General features: G+C 42.9%; 1 protein-coding gene across 3 annotated transcripts in view; it reads right to left on the bottom strand.

The window, feature by feature from the left end:
- Window positions 1-25,397, bottom strand: part of DENND2B (DENN domain containing 2B) — a 154,084-nt gene that overhangs the window by 52,630 nt on the left and 76,057 nt on the right. For all 3 annotated transcript variants that reach the window (XM_030950093.1, XM_030950092.1, XM_030950094.1), the window contains 2 exons: window positions 7,806-9,020; window positions 3,519-3,655 (listed from right to left, as the gene is read on the bottom strand). In XM_030950093.1, the coding sequence (XP_030805953.1) occupies window positions 3,519-3,655; window positions 7,806-9,020 (1,352 nt within the window). The remainder of the gene's footprint in view (window positions 1-3,518; window positions 3,656-7,805; window positions 9,021-25,397) is intronic.

The following is a 25,397-nucleotide window of genomic DNA, read 5'->3' as shown; positions in this document are numbered from 1 at the left end:
GCACTCTGGGGAGTTACAGGGGAAGAAGTCTTGTCTTATCAGAGGTTTCTTCCACTACATTTAATTTCTAAATGCAGTGCTATTTCTTTCACCTAGTTTTACTAGATTTTCTCAATTCAAACTTAATACTATGCCCTTGACCTCCACATCATTTATTCAACTTTTTTTGATGATGCTAACAAGTGCTTTGTCCTAGATGTCGTCAGGTCAACAATGTTTCAGAGACACAAGACCTTAAATAACAATATTCCAACATCTCAGTTGCATTTAGGGGAGCAGACTGGAAAACTGAAACCTTATGGTCCATATGACAGGAAATACTGTTGTGCACAAACACAGCAGAAGCAACAATCTCAGCCATCTCTTAATACTATGATAGTTTCTTGAATTCACACAAAGCCAAGCGTGGTTTCCCCAACCGGATTCAGAAAGCCACATCAATTTTGGTCTGATTAAAGGCTCATTCAAAACCACAAGAAGCAAAACAATGTTAAGTTTACTATGACTGCCACATTTCTGGGAGTGCTAGTACAGAAGATGAATGAAGTCCACATGGTTCCTTGCACATGGAGTACAGCTCTGATTTATATTAGGAATGTGCACCCCCCTTTGTACAATGGCTGCTTGATTGATGCAGAATGGATCATTATGTTCCAATCCAAAACTTGTCCTGAACTTACCATGCAGGTATTTCATCTCTCAAAGTCTACAGAAATATTACAAAATTGAACCAAGGGTCTGGTTAATTATGCCACTGGCTTTCAAAGCACAATCCTTTTCAACTTAAATATACCTCAAAACTTACTATTTTTTTTAAAGCCAGCTCTCAAAATAAGATAAACTATACACAGCAGTTCATTGCTGCCCTGCTTATTGAAGAAGAAGTAGTCCAAAGGCACCAGGAGGAAGACAAAGCCTTAGTGTGCATATGCCCCACAAGAAGAGGCCATGTGGGGCATAACTCAAGAAAAAAACCAAAAACCAATGACTCCAGACCAGGCACTTGCATGTTTAGAAAATGTTTAGCCTGGGAGAGGCTGGGGGATAACCCAGCTGCTGCCTGCCACTGCCCAGAAAGGCAAGTGGAAAAGCAGCCCCAGGCACTTCCTGGAGGTGAAAGGATGAAGGACAACAGTCACAAATAGCAACAAGGAGAATTCACACTGGATGGAAAGAAAATTTGTTCACTGTGCCATCAAGAAAACATTCTTCACAACGGAGGCTAAGCATTGGAGAAGGCTGCACAGAGAGGCAGTGAAGCCATCCTCCCATGGCATTTAGAAAACTCTGCCAGATGAAGCCCTAAGCAACCTCATCTCAAGTTGAAATTAACCCTGCTTTGAGCAGAGGCTGAACCAGCTGACTCCACAGTCCCTTCCAACCCAAATTTTTTATGTTTCTGTCTCACACCAGACTGCTTAGAGCATTGCTCAAGATTCACAGCTTTCTTTTCTTGTATTTTAACACTTCTTTACGTGCCAAATATTAATTCTAAGGGATGAGGGGGACATGACACAGTTAATTAAGTTGTTTACTACAGCAACAATGTTTAACTGCCTACAAGTTTTAGGAAGGCAAGGAGATTCAATAAGGCACAGGAAAAAAAGACCCACCAGCACCTCTAGGGGAACTGTTTGCAAAGAAAGCTCAAAGCACAGTGATAGAGCCCTTTATAGCTTTGGAGCAGATGTAGATCTGTAAAATAAACTCACTCTTGCAGACACCTGGTTTGCATGAGCACAAAAGTGCTACTTGGAGACTGGGGTCTAGCACCACTGGTATAAATTATGCAGATGTGATACACAAAGCTACAATCGTTTCTTTAAAGCTGGAGATCAAACCACTTTGGCTTGTCTTTAATCATGCCTGACAGTTTATAAGAATTACACTGATTTGGTATTCCCCCTGCACTGCTGTATTGAATGAAGTGCTTGAAAAGAGGTTGTTAAAAAGCAGTACTAAACAATCAAGTTCTGTGTTTGTCCACAGATCTGAAATTTTGCATTCTCTTCCCACTGCCCTGCCAAAATGCCCAAATTATAGTCTTGAAGGAGCTGGTTTATAGTACCCATGAGTTGGAAAAGCCCATTATGATTTTGTTTGACTGAACCCAAGATTTTTTCTCATTTGAAGAAAGCTTCTTACCAGTCCTGCACATTTTATTTTGATATTTAACAAACCAGACAAGGAAAAGAATCATTACCACCTAAAATCTGGAGCCACATTGACAAGTCCTGAGCAAAGATGAGCAACACACAATACATTTTCAAGTGTGAATAGCATGGTGGTCTGCCATAGAAAGGGATGATGATCATGTAAGGATGCCCTACACAGAAAAAGACTATTCAGTATCTACAAAGTTTTCATTTTAACTAACAGACACTGAGCAGGAGCTGAAAGCTTCAGTTCTGAGAGCATTTTCTTTAATGGCATAGAGGAAGTAAATGGAAAGAGTAAATTCCTGTTTTCACCGAGGCTGACAAGTCAGAGACAGAATCTGGGCGTGACAAAGAGTCCCAGGCTTCAATTTGTGGCCACTGTTCTTTGCTAATCAACTGATAGGGCCAAGAAGAGTTTTGTTGTATTGTCTTTGTTTGCCTCCCAAACATTTGTAAGCACTATTAGAGCGCCTTTTTACCAGACTAAATAGGACCTGCTTCTCAGTGTCTCTTCAGAGGATGTGTGCTCTAAGGTCCCAGACTGTCTTGGTAGCCTTCCAGCTTTCATTATGTAAAGATTCATTGTCCAAAGTAAAATGAAGTCCCCTTTGTATCTGTTGTAATAATCTAATACTGAAAGAGTTAAAAACAATGCAGATATTCATCACTTGTGTGGAAAATCTATGCTCTGAAGGGCTGCCCAATTTTCGGTAATTATAACAACTTTTTTTAGATGTTAAAAGAATGTATGCATAGGCCATACATTTCCTTCTAAGACCAAAAGAAACATGTTTTTCTTATGAAGCTTAATGAAAACAGTGTTTTTTGTTGTGCATTCCCGGTGGTGTATAGCTAAAGGAAATTAATTCCTCTTTAACCAGGAACTGGGACTTGGAAGAGACCAGGAATTGTGCTGCAAACAACTGCTTTGGGGCAGAACACACTGGAGTCCTGAAAAACTCAGCTGACCACACAAGGCCTCTGAGGTTAATCTTGCTATTGGATAGTTCTGTAAACACTGTCTCCAGTCCTGTTCTTTACATTTTTACACCACTCAAGGCTTCAAGCCAAGGCCTCGATAAAAAGAATGATTTGGTTCTTGAAAAGCATTGGCAAAAAGCTGACCAAACAGTCTGTTTCCAATCCTACCCAGTGAAGTCTGAAAGAATCAAGACTTCCTGCATGCAGCCCGAGAGCTACATTTGCACTGAGGGATCAAACCCATTTAGCCTCCATTTAATCTCTCTCTACTGACAGCACTGAACGTTCCTGCACAGGGCATGTGTTCAGCAATACTGTGGCCTGCCCACAGCCACTCAACATCCTGCTGTGAGCCCATGTTCTGCAGCAGCTTCTTACCTACAATGTCTTCATAGGCATTTTCTTCTAAAGTGCTCTTGGATCCAAATTTATGCTGGCTCTCGGTTCCATTTTCAGTCGGGGAGGGAGGGTACAGGGAGTGCAGGCTTGAGGCATCCTCAAATTCAAAGGATTTTCTAAAGTTTAAAACAATAATAATTAGTAACAAGAATGCAAATTTGTTCAAACATTTAGATGATTATTTGCATGTTAAGAAATATAAATAAAATTAACCATAATTAAAAAAACCCTCACATCATGCTTTAAGGGCTAGCTTTTAGCAGACAATAAGTCCTGTGCTCACAGCAGTCTCTAGTAGAGCCATCTATGAGAACTTAAGTTGGAAGTTTTGTTATCCCCATTATGCAGACAGGAAGAAAATACCAAGAAAATATGTTCTATTTTTCCAAGTTTACAGAATAAGTTAGCAGCACAGTCCTCAGATTAGAAATTACTTTGCTCTTTCCAGAGGCCCCAGAAACATGTGGCCCTCTGTTCTAAAGAAAGACACAGTCTCTGAAAAGCATTTCTGCACTGGTTGCTCTGGGAGATGTAGCCTTTAGTCTGACACCACTCACATGTCCTGAACCTTTGGATATGTTCCTGTGCAGAGCTCAGAGCACAAATGCCAAAGGGAGACCCGTGTGCCAGTCACCCACATCCCTTGTATTCCCCATGCCAAGCACTGGCAGCAAAGGAGAAAGTACCGAGAAAATTGGTGCTCTCTGGGGCGCATGAGAAGCTTGGCTGATGGCTCAGGGGCTGAAGGTTTGGCCTTTCTGGCAGGAAGGTGAGGACCAGCTGGGTCAAATGAACCCACACAATTTGTCTCCCACCCACCCCTGCCCCAGTGCTGCTGAGCAGTTCTAGAGTTCTTGGGCTTTTCTCCCAGGGTCTTCCCACTCTCCAGCTCACCCAGGCCTTGTTCTCTGGGGCAGAAACTACACTCCAGGTGGGAGGCCCATGATTTGCAGTGACAGCAGCACAGGGCTGGCATTCATGAGATTGATTTACTGCTGAGGATGAAACAGTGAGAAAAACAGGCTCAGGCCAGAGCATAAATGATCCCACGGTGCTGCAAGGCTTGTGTGGACTGTGCTGGTGCCCATACTCCACTCACTGAGCCCCAACCTAGATTAACAATAAATCACCTTGCCATCAACCCCCCTTGTTTTTCTTCTTCCCAGCTGGAGTGCAGCATATGTTACAGCATGTCCACGTGGCAGTGACAGAGCCTCATGAGACACTTTGGCCTGTGAATTGGCTGGAGCATCCCTACAGGTAACACAGTGACTGTGGCACAGAACACTGCACTTGAGAAGAGCATTTCCTGTTTGTCTGCTGCAGCAGGCTTACAGCTGGATGAGGCTTAAGAGACTCCTCTCTCTCCTTTCCCTAGCTTCAGAATAGCCAGATCCAAGTTATTCACATCAGGCTTGTGGCAGAAACAATCTGTGCAAGTCAGATCCAGACACCTGCTCCTCCAGAGCTACTCACAGTACAAAGCCATGCTGACACACTGAAGGCACAGCTGTGTATGAAACTATATTTTCTAAAGTAGCTAAATACCCAGCTCCTATAGATTTCAAGGCACCCCTATGATGTGAGGACACTGTGTAGGATGGCAGGAATAGCTTTGTGGACCACACTCAGCTGTGGTCCATGTGTCCCAAGTCTATCCTGTGACACTCCTCTGCTGCACTGCGTGTGTGCCACAGGATTTCCAGCTGTGGGGGAACACCCAACTCACACCACTCTGAAATGTTAAAGCTACTCTTGGCATCAGGTTCTCCAGATCCAGTCTGGCTTTCTGCTAGCAGGCAAACATGAGAGACTTCCTATTGCTAGAGTGTTGAATTAGCCACCAAAAATAAAAGCAGTGCTTTCAACCCAAGTATTAGGAAAATAAATACCCTCAGGCCATTCTCATGGCATTGCAGAGAGTACAAACCACGTGTATGTTCAGTCTGAAACACAGAGCTACAAGCTGCAGGCACAATGAGTTATATCTGTTCTCAAAATAAGAACAGCTTAGGTACTGAGATTTCAGTAATTACTATCAACCAAATACTGTCATTCTTAAATGACTTGTATGGTCTTTAGTAAATCCTTTGTAAATCCTTTCTGTAACTGAAGGAAGAACAGTAGCAAAGACAATGAAATTAAAATTTTTATAAAGGATTTCCATTCAGTATTGAAGTCAGCCAGCAAACCTGAGATTTTTGGAAAGTTGATTTGAATTTATTTAGATCGTGATTAGCAAGAGAAGTGTCCAGAGAAATCATTAAAGTACAGTGGGTAAAGCTGTTACAAATAAATGGATACCTACCCAGTAAGATGTCAAACTGATTTGCAAGAATTATCAGATACACATGACAGCCCTGTTAATCTACAATTTATATTCTACAATTTAAATTGATAAATAATGGTTTTTAGAAGGCCAGTTTCCCCTAGCCCTAACCCAGGCCTGAAGCTCCTTGGCTGAACTGTGCTGTTGTCTAACTCTGCTCTGACAGGAGACTGAATCTGCAGAAAAGGAGGCGCAAGCAGAATTACACCTCTTCTGGAAAGCAGCTTCAAAGCTTCATCTCAAAAACTCCCTGTGATAATATACTGTGGTTCTTAGATGACTTGCCCATTTCCTGATGATAAAGGCTATCATTTACAACAGAACATTTAAAAATTCTTGTTTGTCTTCTGCACATTGCAAATGCTGTGCTGAAGAAACTGAGGGCAGCTTTACTTCACAAATTTTCCTTAAAAACTAGATTTACTTCCTCTGAGATTCTTGCCAGGACTAAAAGATAAGCACTGCTGATCAGAGCTTGACTTTCCACATCCCCCCATGCCTTTCTGGAAGAAACAACCTGCCTCAGCAGAGCTGTTGATCTTTCAGGAGCAGGTGTCTCCTGAGAGAAAAGGACGGAACCTGAAGACTCCTCTTCTCTTCTTGTCCCAGTATAATTCCGGTGAGGTTGTGATAAAAATCTTTTAATAATTGAGCCAACATCAAGCAGCAGAATCTGAAGGGATAGTGTGCATCTGAGATGCTGTTTAGCAGTTCCTTGCAAATCTCATCACTAAATATCAAGGGAGGGTGGGGATCATGCACATGCACAGGCAGGTGAATTCATTAAAAATGCTGCAATTTGAATGCTCAGCAACAACTGTGCCTACAATTTTCCAAGCAATGAGCAGAATGAGTTTTACCTGTCTAAAACTCAAGAGGAATCACATGATTAAAACAAGCCAAGCTCCACAAATTGCTGGGAAAATGTAGCCATACACTCTCCCCATCATTAACTCAGGAAGACAGAGGACTTTCTGTGATAAAACAGTTCTCTCAGTAGTAATCCTCTACAGCTGTTGATAATAATTTAGGATAAAATTCCTAAGGACTGAATTAAATGAAATCACCTACATTGCATAAAACTGACACAACTGCTATAGTAATGACCTTTGGAAATAGAAAACCTTGGCAGGTACATTTTACAGGAAGAAAAAGCTGTGAGGGAGCAGCTACAGTCCCATATCAGACAATAATGAAATTATGGTCCATTAAAAGTCACCAACAAGGGCATTTGTGCCAGAATTAATTAGATAACCTTTGGCACACCTAACCTAGACCTTTTTGGGGGGATCGAGGGATGCAGATTTTAGAACTCCAAAACTGAAGGCATTCAAAGGTATTGTGCTAGTGAATTCCATCAGCGCAGACCAGCAGAAAAAAAACCACTTGTCTTGCATGCAATTCCTAGATTTTCTTATGTCAAAAGCACTGCATTAGAGGGAGAATATTAGAATTTAGGGTATTGCTACTGCAAAAATATAGCCCACTTTTATCCATTTGGAGAACCAAGCACATTTCTGTGGCATTCACATTCTCTGAAAAAATCTCTTTGCCCAGAATTTTTCTCCTGGGAAGCTGAGAAGCCTCAGAGACAGAAGAAAATTCTTATCTCATTTGCTTCTCCTCTGTTTTGTTCATGTGGAATGTGTCTGAAGATTGTTTCATTGGATTCTGGTGTGAGTTGTTTTCACTCATTGGCCAATCAGGGCCAAGCTGTGTCGAGACTCTGGAAAGAGTCATGAGTTTTCATTATTATCTTTTTGGCATTCAGTAAGTATCCTTTCTGTATTCTTTAGTTAGTATAGTACAGAATTCTTTAATAGAATACAGTATTATAAAGTAATAAATTAGCCTTCTGAGAACATGGAATCAGATGCATCATTCCTGCCTTCATCGAGGCATTCCCTGCAAATACAGCACATTTCCTTGGCTTTTACCTGTTCTGGGATTTTCGGTGAAAGCGCGACTCCTTCTTCTGCCTTCTGGTCACGGGGGGCGCGGGCGTGGACGGGAGGGGAGGAGGAGCAGCAGCTGTGGGAGATGGAGGTAGGCCATTGCTCGGTTTGCTCTTGTGGGACTTGTCTGCCTCGTACTCAAAGGTGCGTTTGGGCTTGGGGACGGGATTCACGGCGCTGTTTGGCGCGCTGTCCAGGAGCGCTCTGGGGCCTGCTGAGCTCGCAGCAACACCCTGTTTTGTTTTACTACTTTTCTCAGCCTCAGGAGGGGTTTCTGGTTCACTCCCCAAAATAACACCCCCGCCTTTGCTATCACTTGGGGTTTCACTCAGTCCCTCCACAGCAGGCAGAGTCCCAGACTTTTTTCTCCCTTTGTCAACACTGTAGCAGCTGCTCGGTAACTGGGGGAGGCCTCTGCCTGACTGCTCCTTCAGTGCCTGCTCAATCTTCTGGATTCTGTTGAGCACAGCAGAGGACTCTTTCCTCACATGGCTCTTAAGGAAAGTGGCAGAAGGAGGTTCGCTCCTGCCCAGTCTCTTTTCAAACCGATGGCAGGAATCCCTGTCCAGCAGTTCCTCCTCCTCCGTTTCTGGGTACGAGCACTCGGAAAATGTTCGACTCATTCTTCTGAATCCTTTGAAATCAAATGTCTTGTCGCTGCAGGGAGAGGTCAGCACGCTGGGGCAGCTCTCACTGCCCGACCTCTCCCCAGCATCCCTCTTGTCCATGCACACGCTGGCCCTGGGGGACAGCTCCCGGCGGCACTCCCATTCTGTGATCTTCTGCCTAATGTCCAGCGTCTGCGAGCGGACGCTCACCCTGCTGGTAGAGAGGGTCCTCAGTTTGCTGGCAGTGCCCAAGGACAGAGTGCTCCGGGTGAGCGGATGGCTCCCTACTGCTTCCCCATCTTGGCCCTCATTTGGACTCTCCTTTTGGTCAGCCTTGAACACAGACAGCCTTTTATCCAGAGCACCCACGCTGATGGCTTTGAGGGGGCGGCTCGGCGAGTCGGTGTCCGAGGGGCTGGTGGAGGTGCTGCGCAGTGTAGACGTGCGGCTGTTCCAGTCCTTGAGGCACAGCCTGGAGCTGGAGACTCTGGAGAGCCCAGCAGAGCGGGAGGAGTCCTCACTGTCGCTGAGGGGGTAGGCAGGGCTCCTTTGAGGGGACAGCAGGGGTGGCGGACTGGCTGACTGGCACCTGGAAACAGAGAGAAAGAAAAAATCAAGGCCTTGGGGAAACTGGAGTTATTTGCCAACTTTCTTCTGGCTGCAGGTCTCCATACTGCAAGACCCCTCCAAAGCATCATTGAGACACCAGTGACCATTCAGCCACAGCGTCAGGGGTGGGAGGTGGCAGCCTTTAACTGGCCATGAGCAGGACACTTGGCACATCCAAAACAAGTTTTCTCACCTCTGTTTGACCCCCTGCTTTTCCAAGTTTCCTGAACTCAAAGCCAGCTGAAATTCTCATAGCAAACCTCTGCCTTGAAAGCATCTACAACCTGCAGATGAGTAGACCTGATTCGTCTTTGATCTGGTGCTGTGGCAAACAGATTGAATTCCCCTTATCAAACAGAAGTAATTTCTTATCAAAAGAATATTACACACTGAGAAAATACATTAATCTGCTCACGCTATGTGTTGAAGAATATAAACTACATAGAAAGATCTCAGTGTCACCCTGGAAAAAACCCTTGGAACAAATTCTAGCCATGGTTTGCAAAATCAGCTATTGTTACTGGGGTTTTGTACATTGTTGCAAGGACTTTTAAGAACAAAAAGACACAAGGACATTAAATAACACATTAATCATTTGGCTCATCAGTGATGAGCCAGCAGTAAGGAAATTAAGCCAAAACTGTGTCAAAAAAGGGGTTTGCCACCCTGCCAAAATCCATACATACAAATCATAGGAGAAGTAATCACAACTCCTTGAATGTTAACTCCTTTCTGTTTCAGACAGTACAGGAGAAAGAGGAAAGACCTATAAGTAATGCCTTGCATATGCTATTAAGTTTATACTGTGTGAAGACTGTGGACAAGCTGTTTTTTATCAACTGTCCTGTACTCAGGCAAGATCCAAATGAAAGAACTGCTTGCCCAAAAGAAATCAGGGGAGCAAATGTCTGCACTATAGCAAAGGGAGAAGAGATTCAGAAGATCTCTGCTGCTATATTGTTTTCTTCCCAACAGCCAAGCCAATACCTACAGAAGAAGTTCCAATTTCTGTGCATTATTCCAAAAAATCTAGAGCACTGAGGTGGTTTCTGAAAAATTTATTTTGACACAGGAAATATTTTCTTTTCTTTCAAATGCAGCCCCAAACCAAATTATCAGATTTCATCCCAGTTTTCTACAGCAGATACTTCACAATCAAAGCTCAAAATATCACCAAAAAAGTCAGAAAAATACAATAATCAAATTACCACAAAAGGGAACTGATCTCTTTCTTCAGAGGCCTGAGAACAAGCAAGTCTATTTGTCACAGAAGTTACACTGCTTGGTGACTTTACTGTTTTTTAAGATAAACGTGCCTGTAGGAGAAGAGATCTCATGTCAAAGATAGTGGCAGACACTCCTACAACAACTGCCTAAAGCAGGACAAGAAAGGATGCATGCCAGAGTATGCTCTTTGCATCCTAGAAGTTGAATTTCCTGCCATTCTATACTGCAGACAGGTGTCTTAAGAGATCTGAGAAGATCAAAAGCGGGTGACAGATGATGAGTGGTTTTGTCTGGCTGTTGCTGCTCAGTTTGTAGTGGATTACCTGGAATTACCTTGGCCAACATACCCTTAGAATGCCTGAAAATGAAAGCTAAATCAGCCTCCTCAGGCTTAGTGGGGCACCCTGATCCTTCATTATTTCAGCCTGTCTCATCTCAGTTTCTTCAGTTTGATACCACAAAGCCAAATTTTCATATTATTCATAACACTGCCTTAACTTAGATTTGAGATCGTGTTCTCCTAATTCTGTCATGTCATGCAGACCCATCCCAGAGCTGCACTGACATTTCTCTCAAGGAAACAGGCATTACCCAGTGGAAGTGTATTTCATGTCAAAAGACTACAGCCTCCACTACAGCCTCAGAAGCTGCATATTGGCTAAATCCACTGTCAGGATTCAGCTACAGGATAGGGACAGAAGAGGCCCTGTGGAACGGCTTAGAATGTTACAACTTGCTTATTAGACTCTGGATCTGTACTGGAAATAGCAAGAATAAAATATAAAATGACAGGGATAAGGTCAGTAAAATTGGACAGCAGAGGTGAAGAACGTGCTGGCAATCAGATAATCAGACACCTCTCTCTGCCTTTGACACACTGCACAGAAAATACCGTAGGCATAGTCCTTCATCTCCTTACAGTCTAAGAAATACCTTTTCAGCTCTTCCCACTGTCAGGAAAAGGTTTGGTGATTCATCAGGGAAAGAGGAAAAGGGGAAAATTATGGCTTGCATAACCTGAAGAAGTTGTGAAACATTTCTTCTTAAGAGGCACGAGCCATTCTTTTAAACCCCAGGTTCCCAGTAAAGTAACTGCAATTAAGGCTTCATCTTGAAATCCCCAAATTCAGTTACAAAATTCCCAATCACTTCCACTGTGCTAGACTGGAGCTGCAGAGCCCCAGGCCTTCTGCAGGAGTTTGCCCTCAAAGACTTGGGTTACCCCAGTTAAGAAATAGATTCTGGTTTTACACTGTATTACGCTCTAAATTTGGCTAATTCAGAGACAATCTATAAGACTTATTCAACAACAAAGAGGAACAGAGCTTTGGCCCAAAGGTTTCAGCATGCATTCTCTAAAGCATGCTGGAAAGTAACAGAAGGAAAGAAAAAAACAAGTCCAAAAGCTGATCAGTGGATAATAAAATGGTTCTTCCTCAAGAAACCTACTTCCACTAAAAGAATATTATCTTGAAGGCACAATAGTTCCACAGACTTTAAAACAAGTGTTACTGGACAGAGATGAATGATTAAGAAACTTGCAAGTTTCCACAAAAAGATTGTAAAGCAAAATGTTTTTAATTTAAGCTTTCTACAGACAGAACGACATGGTGCAGCACCTCACAATGCATATCCTTGCATAGACTTTCCAAATATCATTTGTAAATAGAGATGATGGAATCAAGTTTAGCTTTCTTAACAAGTTACCTTGACCAAGACCTTCATTCTGAGCAAGGATTATTTCTTTGAGGATATCAGCATATCACAAAAGACACTGTTATAAGTGGCTTTGATTCCCTAAGGGCATTCTCCCAACACACAGCCCTAGGAGTGCAGCGCCCAAACCCCTGGCAAGTCAGGTGTGCACTGCAGTCCCAAAGGCTGCCAAGCAGCCCACAATGTCCTCTAAACAGGTGACAGATCAGCAGTTATCCACAGTAAGAGGAAACTGATAATATCAGTCATCCTCTGTAGGATTTTGAACTGTAGATTCAACTGATCTTCACATTCTGATTCTCTTCAGTTTCTCTTTCTCTCACCCAAATGTAGAAAAAAGTTGTAATTTACAAAAACTGTAATTCTTGAGGGCTGCTCTCAAATATCCATATATTCTATTGTTTTCTCTAGTAAAGGCATCTCCTTTCACCAGGTCCAGTGACCACATGTGGATTACAGTGGAGCTGCATCTCAGCTGCACCAAGATGAGAACATTTCCCTTAAGATTATTTGCAACCTACTCCATCACAAGGCAAAGATTTAAAAACTGAGTTCCTGCTTTTTAGCAAGGCTGACTTGTAATAAAAATCTATGGGGATGGAAAAGGGCTCATTCTTGGTGCCAGAAGTGCCTGAGTTCTCATCCTCTATGCGACCCCAAAGTCAAAAAGTCTTCAATTTTGGACAAGATACCAATATTCTTTCTGCAAAATGTGGGTTCTAACATTTGTCTGTTTGTAGAAGAGGAAAATTTTAGTTCCTGGAAACCACTCTGAAAGTGAGCAATACAAAATTAGTATTTAAAACTAGGGGGGGGCTTGGCCTTTTGAGCCAGTTGAGCAGAGGCACAGCTCCTTCCTGCTTCCAATGCCAAACATCAAGTCCAGGAAAGAGAAGCAGTGGGTGCAGAAAATTCCCACAACTTCATGAGTAACTTTTAACAATGGGAGGCAGTCAGAAGGGTGGCTCTAGAGCTGGATTGTGTCTTGGGAATCAGAGTATGGGTAGATAATCAGAATGTGCATTTATTGAGGCATTTGCATCCAAGACCCAGTATACACTTTATCCAATATATATACTTTATATACACTAAGAAAACTCTTAGGTTGCATTTCAGGCCTTAAAAGTGACTGGAGGGTGCTTAAGTACCTTGCCTTGAAAGAGTTACAGGACTCCCAACTCTCACTGCCCTGTTCTGACCTCTGAACTAAGCAGCTCAGACTCTGCAGCACTGTTTTAGCTTTCCTGAAGTGTCAGGAGTGACCCCACAGATCATCCTGTCCTGAGGAAAGACAAGCTGGAAGAAGCCACTCAGCAATTTTTCAGTTTTGTAAATCCCATCTGCTCTTCTTAAACCAACACGTACAGAATAGTAGGAGAGATTTCAGCTCTCTGATCCAGGGAATTTCCCACTCCAACATGCTCATGCATGGGAGCCCATTTACTGAAAGAAGAACAAGAAACATGATGACAAAAAGGTACTGGGTTTTCCAGGCTCCTGTTGATGAGGTCCCATCATTTCCCAGTGACACTGATATTGGGTGCAAAGAATCCCAGCACTGGCTTTACTCCTCAGGACTTTCTCCCCACTTCTGTTAGAAAATATATTGCTTTCTAAATATTTTATTTAGGGGGGTTTTGCTCATTCCTGGTTCTTCTCAGGGCATTGTGCCATTTCATCAGACAACCTAACCTGTTTCAGGGTAACAGTAACATCAGAATCAGCTGTGACCATAGGGTTGTGAGTTTGGGAGTGAGTAGATTTGGCCAGCACTAGAGACTTCTTGTTGCTCTAGCCAATATTTAGGGAGATCTGAAACAAAAGCAACAGAAATTTCTTGTTGCAAGGGCAGCAAAACTCACATTTCATACATACACTAAAGCTGCCCTGATAGGTAAACGAGGATGTAACTTTGAAATTTTCTGGAAACTTGTAAGAGAGAATGCTAAGGAATATTCAGCTACCAACTGCCAGCCACTCTGAGTGCAGATCCTGGAATCCATCCTTCCCAGAGCCAGGCAAAGTGAGAGGGAAGCACACCCTGCTACCTGCTAGTTGGAGCCATTCACTATACCATGTACATTTTGGTGTATTTCTGCTGAAAACAGGTGTAATGGCTCACTCTGATATTCATTTATACCAAACTTCCACTTGATTTGACTAAGCAGGCAGAGGAGAGAAAACATGTAGAGACCAATAGAAGCTCAAATTAGAAATGGTGGGTTTGTCCCCTTCCTTTTGTGACCTGCACAGAACAAGGGCTTTGCAGAGGTTCAGTAACCACAGCTCCTTGAAACCAGTACAGTTTCACACCCCAGCAAGGGCAGTGCTGCCAGAAAATCACAGAGCAAACAAACAGAGCACATAAACTCCTCTGCCTTTGTCAGACATTCTTGGGAAAGCTCCCAGTACAAATCAATACTTTTGCACAAACAGAAACTGAACACACCACTGCAGTACAGCAATCTCCCAGGCCTCTTCAGGTATAAAAAGGCAGAGTAATTTAAGGAGACCAAAAAAGCATAAAGACTTTGATAGAAGCAATGATGAGGGACACTTCTCCAAAAATTCCCTCTTCCTCTCTCTATTAAAAGAACTATTAATAAAATTCCTCTGTGCTTTTCTCCAAAGGATTGTGAGAAGTCCACTTTTAGCTGTCCAACAGCAGCAGTCAATGGTGGGGTTGCACTTTGAGAGGAGTTAAAGAACGCATCCTTTCACAGAGCAGCGTGGATTCAGCATTATCTCCTTGTGACAATGTGCCAATTCCTTTCCTCACCAGAGGGGACAGAAAGAGGCAGTGACAGTGACTGCTGCAAAGACTCAGCAGGGGACAAATGCAGGTAATCAGGCTGCTCTAACTGGGTTAGCATGAGGGTAAAATGTACAACCATCACCAGAACAGGTGATCTGAAATCTAAGAATCTAAGCTTTGCTGCTTAGTTGAGGTGGCCGAGAATCCCATGTATTGATGATCCTTTGAGTTCTAACTTTTTCTTTTCAAATATAAACGATCATCTAGGCTTGGACTTCTGCCTTGTATCCTGCACCAAAGAATATAAATTGAGTCTTTCAGTGTATTAATTGATCCAGGAGAAGAAAAGGACTTTAAAACCTATGTTATTGTTACTTCTTGTAACTAGGGATTATGGGAACATTAAGACCAAAAGGGACCTCTTGCACTACTGAATTTAAATCCACTCTCATTTGGCAGTAAACCCTTCTATTATAATATATTCTGCACTCTCACAGCACACAGCGTTTTCATTTTCTACATAACTCAAGTAGATAATTACAGATTGTATTTAATTATCTTAAATCTAAATAAGAGTTTATGGTGAATAAAGGAGGCGAACTTTTCACACTCAAGTGCTGGGCACACACTAGTAAGGTGATTTTTGAGCTGATTCAACTTGGTGCTGGAACAAGTGGTGCAACTTGTCATATCTTGCCTCTCTCTTGGAAAAGAAAGAGAGGTACGTAACAGCAGAACAAACCCTCTTGCACCAGACCCTTTGTAATCTTTGAGCTCTCACCAGGAGTCTAGCTAAAAATCCTCAAAAATCTGCATTCCAGATAACATCCCCTTGTTATTGCTGACTTTGGGATTGTGACAAAAACAGAACAAAAACTTGTACTTTCTAAACTGAGCAATGAGTCTGCATTATAAGATTGTTTGAAATAGGCTCACTGTCATGAACTTGTGCTGGGATGGAAAAGTCTCTGCATTTAGAGAGAATGAGCAGTAAACTCAAAGTGGACAACAAATCACAAAATCTTTAAAGATAGAATAAAAATAGAAATGCCAATTATTTTCCTGTTTGTACTTCTGAATTTTTTTCCCCAAGGAGTTTTGATACTTTCCATTTAAGTAAAACTGAAACCATATCAGAACTAGCTACAGAATGATAGGACTGTGAAACAGACAAAAAAAGATCAAGCTCTGTGTGTGGTTTTTAAAAGCCCCAGTAGTGTCTGTGCTCCCAAGAGTCAATGATAACAATTGTGGGATGGATGTGCAGGGGTGCTATGGTGAATTCCTGTGTTTAACAGCCCCCCACCCCAGAGCTCTGGGCCTTTGCAGTTGGTTCATGAAGAGAAGTACACACAATCACTGCTGACTGCAGCTCAACTGTGCTTTTATGGCTCAGAAGCAAAAAATCTGATTTACATCAGGGAAATGCAGGAGTCATTCTGCCAAAGTAAATTACGTGAAGTGGCAGCTATGCTCTACCACTGTACAAAACAAGGGCAAAGAAATCAGAGCTGATGAGTCAGATCCTAAATACTTGAATTAGCCTGGATCCATAAAGCCAAGACAGCAAGACTAATCTGACCATGAGGAATGACTAAAATAAAATGCCATCAATCAGCATGCACTAGGTGTCTTTGCCAAGTGAGGGGGAAGAAGATAACAGGAAATTGTGAAATTATCTCAACTCAGAGGGTTAGATTTCCTGCCACTCCAGATTTATGGCTGTCTTGTGTCCTGTTACAAGGCAAGGGCAGGATGGTCTTTAAACAATTCCCCCTTTAAGCCTTTTTCACCTCCTCTGTTCAGACATAAATAACTATCCAAGGCAAAGAATACCAACAAGCCTGGGGTGTATTTCCATCACAAGCTTCAGAAGCTGACTGTGATAAAATCAAAAAGCAAGAACAGAAGTATCAGAGTAAGCCATTCTCTCTTTTCCACCAAAGTAAACTGCACTGGTTTCATGCGACCATCTCTCACTTTCTCCTTCAAAAATATGATTCAAAGTTGAAAAAGGGAAGCCTCCCTTGGAGTTAGTCTTTTCCCATAACATGTTCTGAATAATAATTTATGCAAGAGATATTTCCATTGTTACAGCTCCACTATAGTTATTGTTCTGGAGTTGGCTCAGTATGTTTTAGTCTTACCTGATATCTTTAGATCTTGGGAGTTTTGCAGGAGAGGGAGTGGCAATGCAGCAAGTGATGGCATTATTTTCTTAAACCAGGCAGAAAGCACAAACCTTCATTTGTCTATTTAAGAACTGCTTTTCCTTGAAACTTGTTCTTTAGCAGCATGTCTGAACACGCTGACTATTAAAAATCCCAGTGCATATAGAGGCGCTCAACTTTGCTTTTTCAAAGCACAGGTGATTTTTCAACAGGCTTGCTCATCTGTCCTGGAATATCAAAGCAATAAACTCCATGGAACTAATTCTGACAAAGCTTTCCAAGTTTTCTATGCTCACGCAAATGCAATTTGGGAAGCATTAAAAATTATTTTTATTGATTGTGATGCTCAGTTTTCAAGATATCTGAGGGCATTCTGGGTTTGGTAACCTCCAAATCTGAAATTTGGGTTTGGAAAGTTGTTGGGAAATAGGCTCATCCCTCTTCTGCCCTGACAAGTCAGAAAACCTCAAAAAGTCACTCTCACAAGGTTACTCTATACTTTTCTGAAATACTCTATATCCACAGAGAAAAGATCTGAACAGGAAGTCAAAAAGTCCTAAATCCTGGCTGCTCACTAATCCAGAATAGAGACAAATCTGCTTTCCCTGCTTCACATATAAATCAGCTTCTAGGTAATGCAAAACCTCATCAAATAGACTCAAGTATAACTATCCAACAGGGACAGAAAAACAATAAGAATTCAGAACTCCCATCTTCTACAATCTTTCTTAACCTCATCTACTCTAAGGAGATTGTTTCAGAATAAATATAAAATATTTTATTTGCCTTTCCAACCAGTAGCCACATTTTCCTTCCAGTTCCACCAGCTTAGCTGTGGTCCCCAATGTACTGCCAGTGTCCAGTGAGATCTTTCTTTAGAGGTTTCCATTGTTCAATTTTGCAAATTAGATTATTTAACACAGTGAGAAAGCATCCCAGAAGAGCAGATTATAAAACCGAAAGCCATTGTCCATCTGTCTGCTATGAAACAGGATTCTTAATACCTGTCATTATTTCAACTACCAGTATCACAGTCCATCAAGTCTGAAGCCTGAGATATCTGGAGAAAATACAACATGCCACACAGCATAATACTAAAGGGATTGAAAAGATCTGAGAATATCTGCGATGCTTCTGGAGTTACTGAACTGCAGAGGAAATTATTAGCAAAGAAAAGCAAAACAAAATAAAATTTAAAATACCATCAGACCAGAACGTCCTGCACTATCTGTTTGAATGCAGAAGAACCTCAGCATCACCCTGTCTAAACACAGCCTATCGGCCCCAGCCTGTCTCACTGCACTGTGCACTTGGAGCTCATGCACTGGGCAGGGAGGTCAAAAGTCATATGGACCATCTGAGGCAGGGGAAAAGAAGAGCTAATTCAGATCTCAAATTCTGCCCAAAGAGTCCTCAGGCCTCTGAGGGGCTGACTCATCTCTTACCAGCAGCTGAATGCCATCCCGTTGGCAAGACACCTTTAACAACTCAGTTCAGCTTGCTGCAACCTTCCTCTGTGAGCAAAAAGCTGAAGTACTGGCATAAAACCAGCACACTCCGCAGCAGGAAAACTTATCTGCTCCCTGAAGGACGTTTTTTGTACAAAGAATAACACAGCTAAGAAATGTGCCCTTGTTCTTCATCTTTAACTTCATTTTATAAGTTCTCTCTCTCTTTTGTCCCTTAGAAGAGTGGATTTCCCCTTGCTTCAATCACCAAAGATGTCTGTGTCTCAAACTTGGACTATTTTTCCAACATAATAAATGCTATTACCATCCTCTGAACTTTCCAGTCACTGAGTTATACAATTGCACCTCTAAATTCATCTGTCACTCACACATATACTGACATTAATTGCAACCTTTGAGGATAGGCAAAACGGTTTTCCTACCAAAAGTTACACTTTTTTTTTTTTTTATTTTCTAAGTAGCCCAACATTCATAACAGACTTTGGACCAGAGCAGTAGTAATATCTCTCACGCATACACAATATCTCTCTTTTATATAAACAACTGAAAGAAAGAAATCAGATGCAGGATTTTTTTTTTTTTGGCACCTGGAGAAGCAAAAAGGCAAGGGGGGCAGTTGATAAGTGAAGGATGACTCATGGAGGTGCCAAAGCAAGGAAGAGAGAAGGAAACCTATTAATTGAGTACACAACATGTCTCATCTGCAGAGGTTGCATCCTGTATCTGAAGGAGGAAGGATTTCAAAGTTTATACCCCTGGCCTCTCTTATCATAATTTTCTTCAGTCACTCTGACCTTATGGAATGCAAAATACATTCCAGCTATGATGACAAACATGACCCTTGGTACACTTGCCAGTGTTCATACATGTGGCTGGATGCCAGGTGCCCACCAAAGCTGCTCTGTCACTCCCTCTCCTGGACAGGACAGAAAATGTAACAAAAAGCTCATGGGTTGAGATAAGGACAGGAAGATATTTCTTACCAATTACCATCACACCATTTGGGGGAAAAAAATTAATTATCAATCAAATCTGAGTATCATCATGAGAAATATACCCAAATCTTAAAAACACCTTTCCCCCACCCCTCTCTTTTCTTTCTGAGCTCAACTTTACTCCCCATTTTCTCTACCTCTTTTGCCGCAGCAGCACAGAGAGCTACGGGGAACAGGGGCTGGAGTCGGCTCATCACAGAGCGCTTCTGCTGCTCCTTCTTCCTCCTGGAGAGGACTCTTCACACTCTTCCCCTGCTCTGGAATGGGGTCACTCTCATGGGAGACAGTCCCACTCTTCCCTTGCTCTGGAATGGGGTCGATCCCACTGGAGATATTCAGACTCTCCCCCTGCACCAGAATGGGGTAATTCCCACTGGAGATAGTCACACTTTTCCCCTGCTCCACAATGGGGTCACTCTCACTGGAGACACTTACTACACTCTTCCCTTGCTCCAGATTAGGGTCGCTCCCACTGGAGACATTCACAGCTTTCCCCTGCTCCGGAATGGGGTCACTCCCACTGGAGACAGTTACACTCTTCCCCTGCTCTGAAATGGTGTCTGTCTCACTGGAGTCAGGAGCATTTTTCCCTTGCTCCAGAATAGGGTTGCTCCCAATGCAGACAGGAACATTTTTCCCTTGCTCCAGAATGGGGTTGCTCCCAATGCAGACAGGAACATTTTTCCCTTGCTCCAGAATGGGGTTGCTCCCAATGCAGACAGGAACATTTTTCCCCTGCTCTGGAATGGGGTTGCTCCCAATGCAGACAGGAACATTTTTCCCTTGCTCTGGAATGGGGCTGCTCCCAATGCAGAGAGGAACATTTTTCCCTTGCTCCGGAATGGGGTTGCTCCCACTGCAGAGAGGAGCATTTTTCCCTTGCTCCAGAATGGGGTTGCTCCCAATGCAGACAGGAGCGTTTTTCCCTTGCTCCAGAATGGGGTTGCTCCCAGTGCAGACAGGAGCATTTTTCCCTTGCTCCAGAATAGGGTTGCTCCCACTGGAGATAGGAACATTTTTCCCCTGCTCTGGAATGGGGTTGCTCCCAATGCAGACAGAAACATTTTTCCCCTGCTCCGGAATGGGGTTGCTCCCACTGCAGACAGGAGCATTTTTCCCCTGCTCTGGAATGGGATTGCTCCCACTGGAGACAGGAGCATTTTTCCCCTGCTCTGGAATGTGGTTGCTCCCTCTGGAGACAGTCACATTTCTCCCTGGCTCCGGCACAGGATCTGTCCCATGGGAGACAGTTACAGTCTTCCTTTGCTCCGGCACTTGGTGTCTCCCACGGGAGACAGTTCTCCAGAGAATTCTCCAAGGTGGGTCCTTCCCATGGCTGTAGCTCTTCATTAACTGCTCTGGGTGGGTCCCTTCCACAGGGTGCAGTCCTTCAGGAACAGACTGGTCCAGTGTGGGTCCACCCCAAGATCACAGATCCTGCCAGCAATCCTCCAGAGTGGGCTCCTCTTTCCTCGGGTCCACAGGTCCTGCCAGGAGCCAGCTCCAGCACGGGCTTCCCATGGGGTCACAGCATCCTTCAGGCATCCACCTGCCCTGGCATGGGCTCCTCCACAGGCTGCAGGTGGATCTCTGCATCCCCGTGGTCCTCCATGGGCTGCGGGGGCACAGCTGCCTCACCATGGGCTGCAGGGGTGTCTCAGCTCCAGTGCCTGGAGCACCTCCTGCCCCTCCTTCTGCACTGACCTTGGTGCATGCAGGGCTGTTCCTCTCACACAGTCTCACTCCTCTCCTCTTTGGCTGCAATAGCTCCTGCACAGTAACTTTTTTCACTTCTTAAACACGTCATCCCAGAGGCGCTGCCATCGTCGCCGATGGGCTCGGCCTTGGCCAATACAATGGCTTTTTACAGATAAAGAAGTTATATACTTGACTTAAATTTATGAGGGAATTTCTTTTCATTCACTTCCTTTAAAAATCTATTAACCAGTGTTTGATTTTCTTCTGCCTTATGTTAGCACAAATCAAGTGTTGCTAAGGAGAAGTTGCTAAAGATCCAAGCTGATGCAAAAGTTAGTGCAGGAAGATTTAAGGCATTAATTTGGTGCAAATGCACACTTATGAAAAACAAAGTTTCAGTTTGAATATGATTAAATGTTTAAATAACACTTGCACTGAAATTAAATTAGGTTACTACATCTGACTGGTTATAATGTGCTTCACTCTACTTTCAGCTGAACAAGCCAGGAAATGAGGAAATGTGTGGGGCATACCCACAAACTGAGCATCATATGAAAAAACTGGCCAGCTGAAAGTTGTTGGGGTTTTTCCTTCGTTGAACAGAGCTTTGAAAAACTCTTTGATCTATTTATTCCCCAACCTGTTGGCATATACACATAAACTTTAAAATAAATTTTTAAAAAGAAGGGGAAAAGGGAACAAAAGAAAAAAACTAAGCTGTGATTTGCAATACTTGTTGCTATCAAACTTATTTACCTAAGAGTCCAGACAAGGCCAAATTTAACTTGACTGAGGGCTACATCTGGCCCTAATTCAATTTCACTGCATATTAACAAATGAACAATCAGCCAGTGCTGGAGCACTGTGCACACCAATATTCAGAAACATGATCTAAAGGGAACTTTCCAAAAGATCCAGACATTGGCTTCTCTCTGCCTTTTGCTGCCCATAACTGTCAACAGGAGCAGAGTTAGGTCAGGGAAAGACACTCCCCACGACTTTGTTCACTGTGATCAAGGGTAACTTTAACGTGTCCATTACTCATCCAGCTGAAATGAGCCTCCCAGACCAGATTTCAGCACCACACCTACAAGAGCTGTGGGATCTCAAGCCTAAATTCGGAATCAGAATAATAGCTGGGGGATTTATATATCCTTTATAAGCTTTTAATTCTCACAAGACCTTGGCTTCTTATAAAACTGTGGATTTAGTTTTATACTAGTTCTATAAGGAGCAGGCCAATATGTATTAACATTTCACTTCACTTTTTACTTCTTATGAGAGAATTGTATGTAGTATAACCCTAAGGATGAAAATATTTTGTGGCCACTGCCCTGCAACATAAATGCTACACAGTAAGCTGAAAGTTTTGCTCAGTTTAGGGCAACTAAACATTAACTTAGAGCAACTAAAAGCAAGAAGACATTTTTCCTGTCACACATCCTTTCACTTCCAGGACAAAACTAAGTTTCACATGCCTACAGGAAGCCACATAGGTAGCACCAGGCAAAGCATCCAGAAAATAAAAATGCTATGGTGAAAGTGAGGCAATACCAACATCTGTGTATAAAGCAGCAAGAAAAACCAACAGGCAACATTTATAAGCTCATCAGCTCTGAAAGTATTTGCTCCCTACAGATTACAACACAAACAACAAACTCCTTCCAGCAACCCATGGGGTCTCAGATAATGAATATCTGAAGCAGTAAATTGAAGTCCAGATTCTGACCCTAAATTACATCCCTCAGAACCTCACAGAGTTGGACCCATAATACTGATTTTTTCCTGAAAAGCAAAAGCCTGTGACTTATTCTCTTTATTCAGTGGGAAAAAAATGCAAGTTGTCTCATAGCCAAGAAAGCACATTAAAAAAAAAAAGATGCCACAAAAACCCAAGACCTGAAATCAGGCATCAAAACCAAGACAACACACAAAAGTGTGCCAGCAGCACCTCATTTAATCCTGTGTTTTCATCTCAGCAGTTAGAAAAGTAGTCATTGTAAAGCATATTCAGTCTAAGTATAAACAACTATGATCTCTCTCTAATGGACCAGCACTTTCTATACAATAAAAACAAGTTCTGCTTAGCATGGGTATGAACAGTGCTGCATAACTTAATAGTCACCTTTAAGAATTAAAGGGGATAAAAAGGAATCTCAAGACAAGAAACAGGCATTTAGCCTTAGAGAAATGAGGTTCTGACTGAGAGCAAAAGAGGTAGAGGGAGGAAGGGAAGGGCTGTAAAAATGAATTTTAGTCCTACAAAGTCACTTCTACACCAGAACTGCAAACTCTGGAAATTAAAGCTACTGCTATAGCTACTTTCAGTAACCAGACGGTTGCTGTTGAGTTCCTGCCTGTGAGTAGACAGTTCATCTCCTGCAAAATTGATTGTGGGAAAGGACACTAAGAAATTCAATGCTATGGCACTTCATGATCTTCCCTTCTGCTGTGTTGTTTCCTCCCCTCTTGCCTCTAACAAGTGCACAGCTGCCCACCCCTGCCATCACTTCAGCACACCCAGACTTACTCAGGAGCTCTTCCCTCCTGGAATGATGCAGAATGGAGATGCAGGAATTCCCAGTCCGTGCTTTGCCATAGCCTCTGTGCTCCCTGAACGCTGCCTGCTTCACTTGTCAAGCAGCAAATGACACACTGAGAGGGTTTGTCAAACCTCTGTCCCTTTGTGTGCTTAAGGGGAGGGAGCTGCTGTTAATGTTTAACAAAACAGGAGCAAAGCCTTTCTCTGCAGTCTCACGTGTTGGCTTTGAAGGCACCGGGGTGTGGGAAATCTGGCAAGCCAGAAGTTTGCTCTTGGTAGCCCACAAAAATTGAGTTTGTATTTTAAAGTTACAGGAAGCAACAGTTTGCAATTCATTCCTGAAGCTCTGAAGTGAGGCAATCCAGCTGCCTGATGCTAAAGAAATCATAGAAGCTGCATCAGGGACCAAACCACACACACACAGACACAGCAAGCCTGCCAGCCTCAGCCCCTATCTTGAAGCCCACATGGGTGACAGTACTGTTTGACAGGAAAGGGAGAGGTTAAAAATCCACATTCAAACCCTTTCAGGTCCCTGCCAACAAAGGGCCACAGGCTGTCTGCCATCTCCCCTCTGCCTGTGTTGACATAAAGTGGCTTCCCACCCGAGCACAAATGGAGGGGGCAGAGGTCTGCTGTGGGAGCAGTCTCATTGCTGGGCATTTGTTAGGTTGTGTGCACTGACAGCTCCTCTTCTGGCCCCAGCTGCCAGGGTGAGTCAGGGTGAGGGTCCCACTGCAGAGTAAAACAGGTGAGTCAGCTGGAGACATCCACACTGTGACAACAGGAGGATTAACCAACACTGCCCAACCAACTGAGCATCACCAACACTGCCCATCCCAGCACTGAAGTCCCCTGTACCAGCAGCCCGCCTGTCTGCCTGCATTAGCTGTTAAAAGGACCTTCTGAGCTTCTAGCTAGCAGAATTTGAATCACAAAGCCTTTCTGTGCTGCTGCCACTGCAATGAATTCTGCTTTCACAGCCAAATAGTTATGTTGTTACCTGGAAAAATCTTGATTTTAGGAAATTGTGATGCATGATGGGCTTATCCTAGGAATCCAAAATAAAAATACCATTTCCATCTACTAGCTGCTGTTAATTGTTTGCCAAAAAAGAACTTGCTCTACAGCCACAGTATTGTGGATCACCTATGTTGAAGTGACCCTGTTTTACAGACCTAACTTTTTTTTCTATAGCTAAGGAGAGAAGAAAACAAATTAATACTTCTCATTTCCTTCAGAAAATTCCTACAGCTCCCTCACAATAAAATACTAACACATATTGGCAATAAAGCTTATCATTAATATGATAATCATAAAATACTTTCTTTGTAAAAATAGTGCTTTAACAAAGAGCTTCAGAAACAACATATGGACACTCTGGGCAAAATTTTCCTCTCTGTTTAATAACAAACAGGATATTTAGACTCTCAAAAAAAAGCATTCAGGTTCTTACAGGAACTGACATTCCCATTGACTACAATAGAATTTCATGGATTGACTCAATAAATCAATTTTTTCAGTGTTATTTAATTATTGGGAACACCATATCTGTTACAGTGGTTATATTTAGTTGTGCTTTCAACACTGAAGCCCATCCTACCAGATGCCTGCTGCTCAACAGCTCCAGGGTTCCCTGGTGCCAAGGGAATGTGACACGTTCCCTTGTGACACACTGCCAGTTCTATACACAGGACCTGGCCAGAATGGAAATAACTTCAGAGTGCGTGATGGGAATTGTGGCAAAAGTCACAATTCAAAAATGTCTCCCAGGAGCTAGGGGC

Source organism: Camarhynchus parvulus, chromosome 5 (genome assembly GCF_901933205.1).
Source record: "Camarhynchus parvulus chromosome 5, STF_HiC, whole genome shotgun sequence".
NCBI classification, from domain to species: Eukaryota; Metazoa; Chordata; class Aves; order Passeriformes; family Thraupidae; genus Camarhynchus; species Camarhynchus parvulus.
Note: the sequence above shows the minus strand (reverse complement) of the source record. Positions and strands in the feature narration are given on the sequence as shown.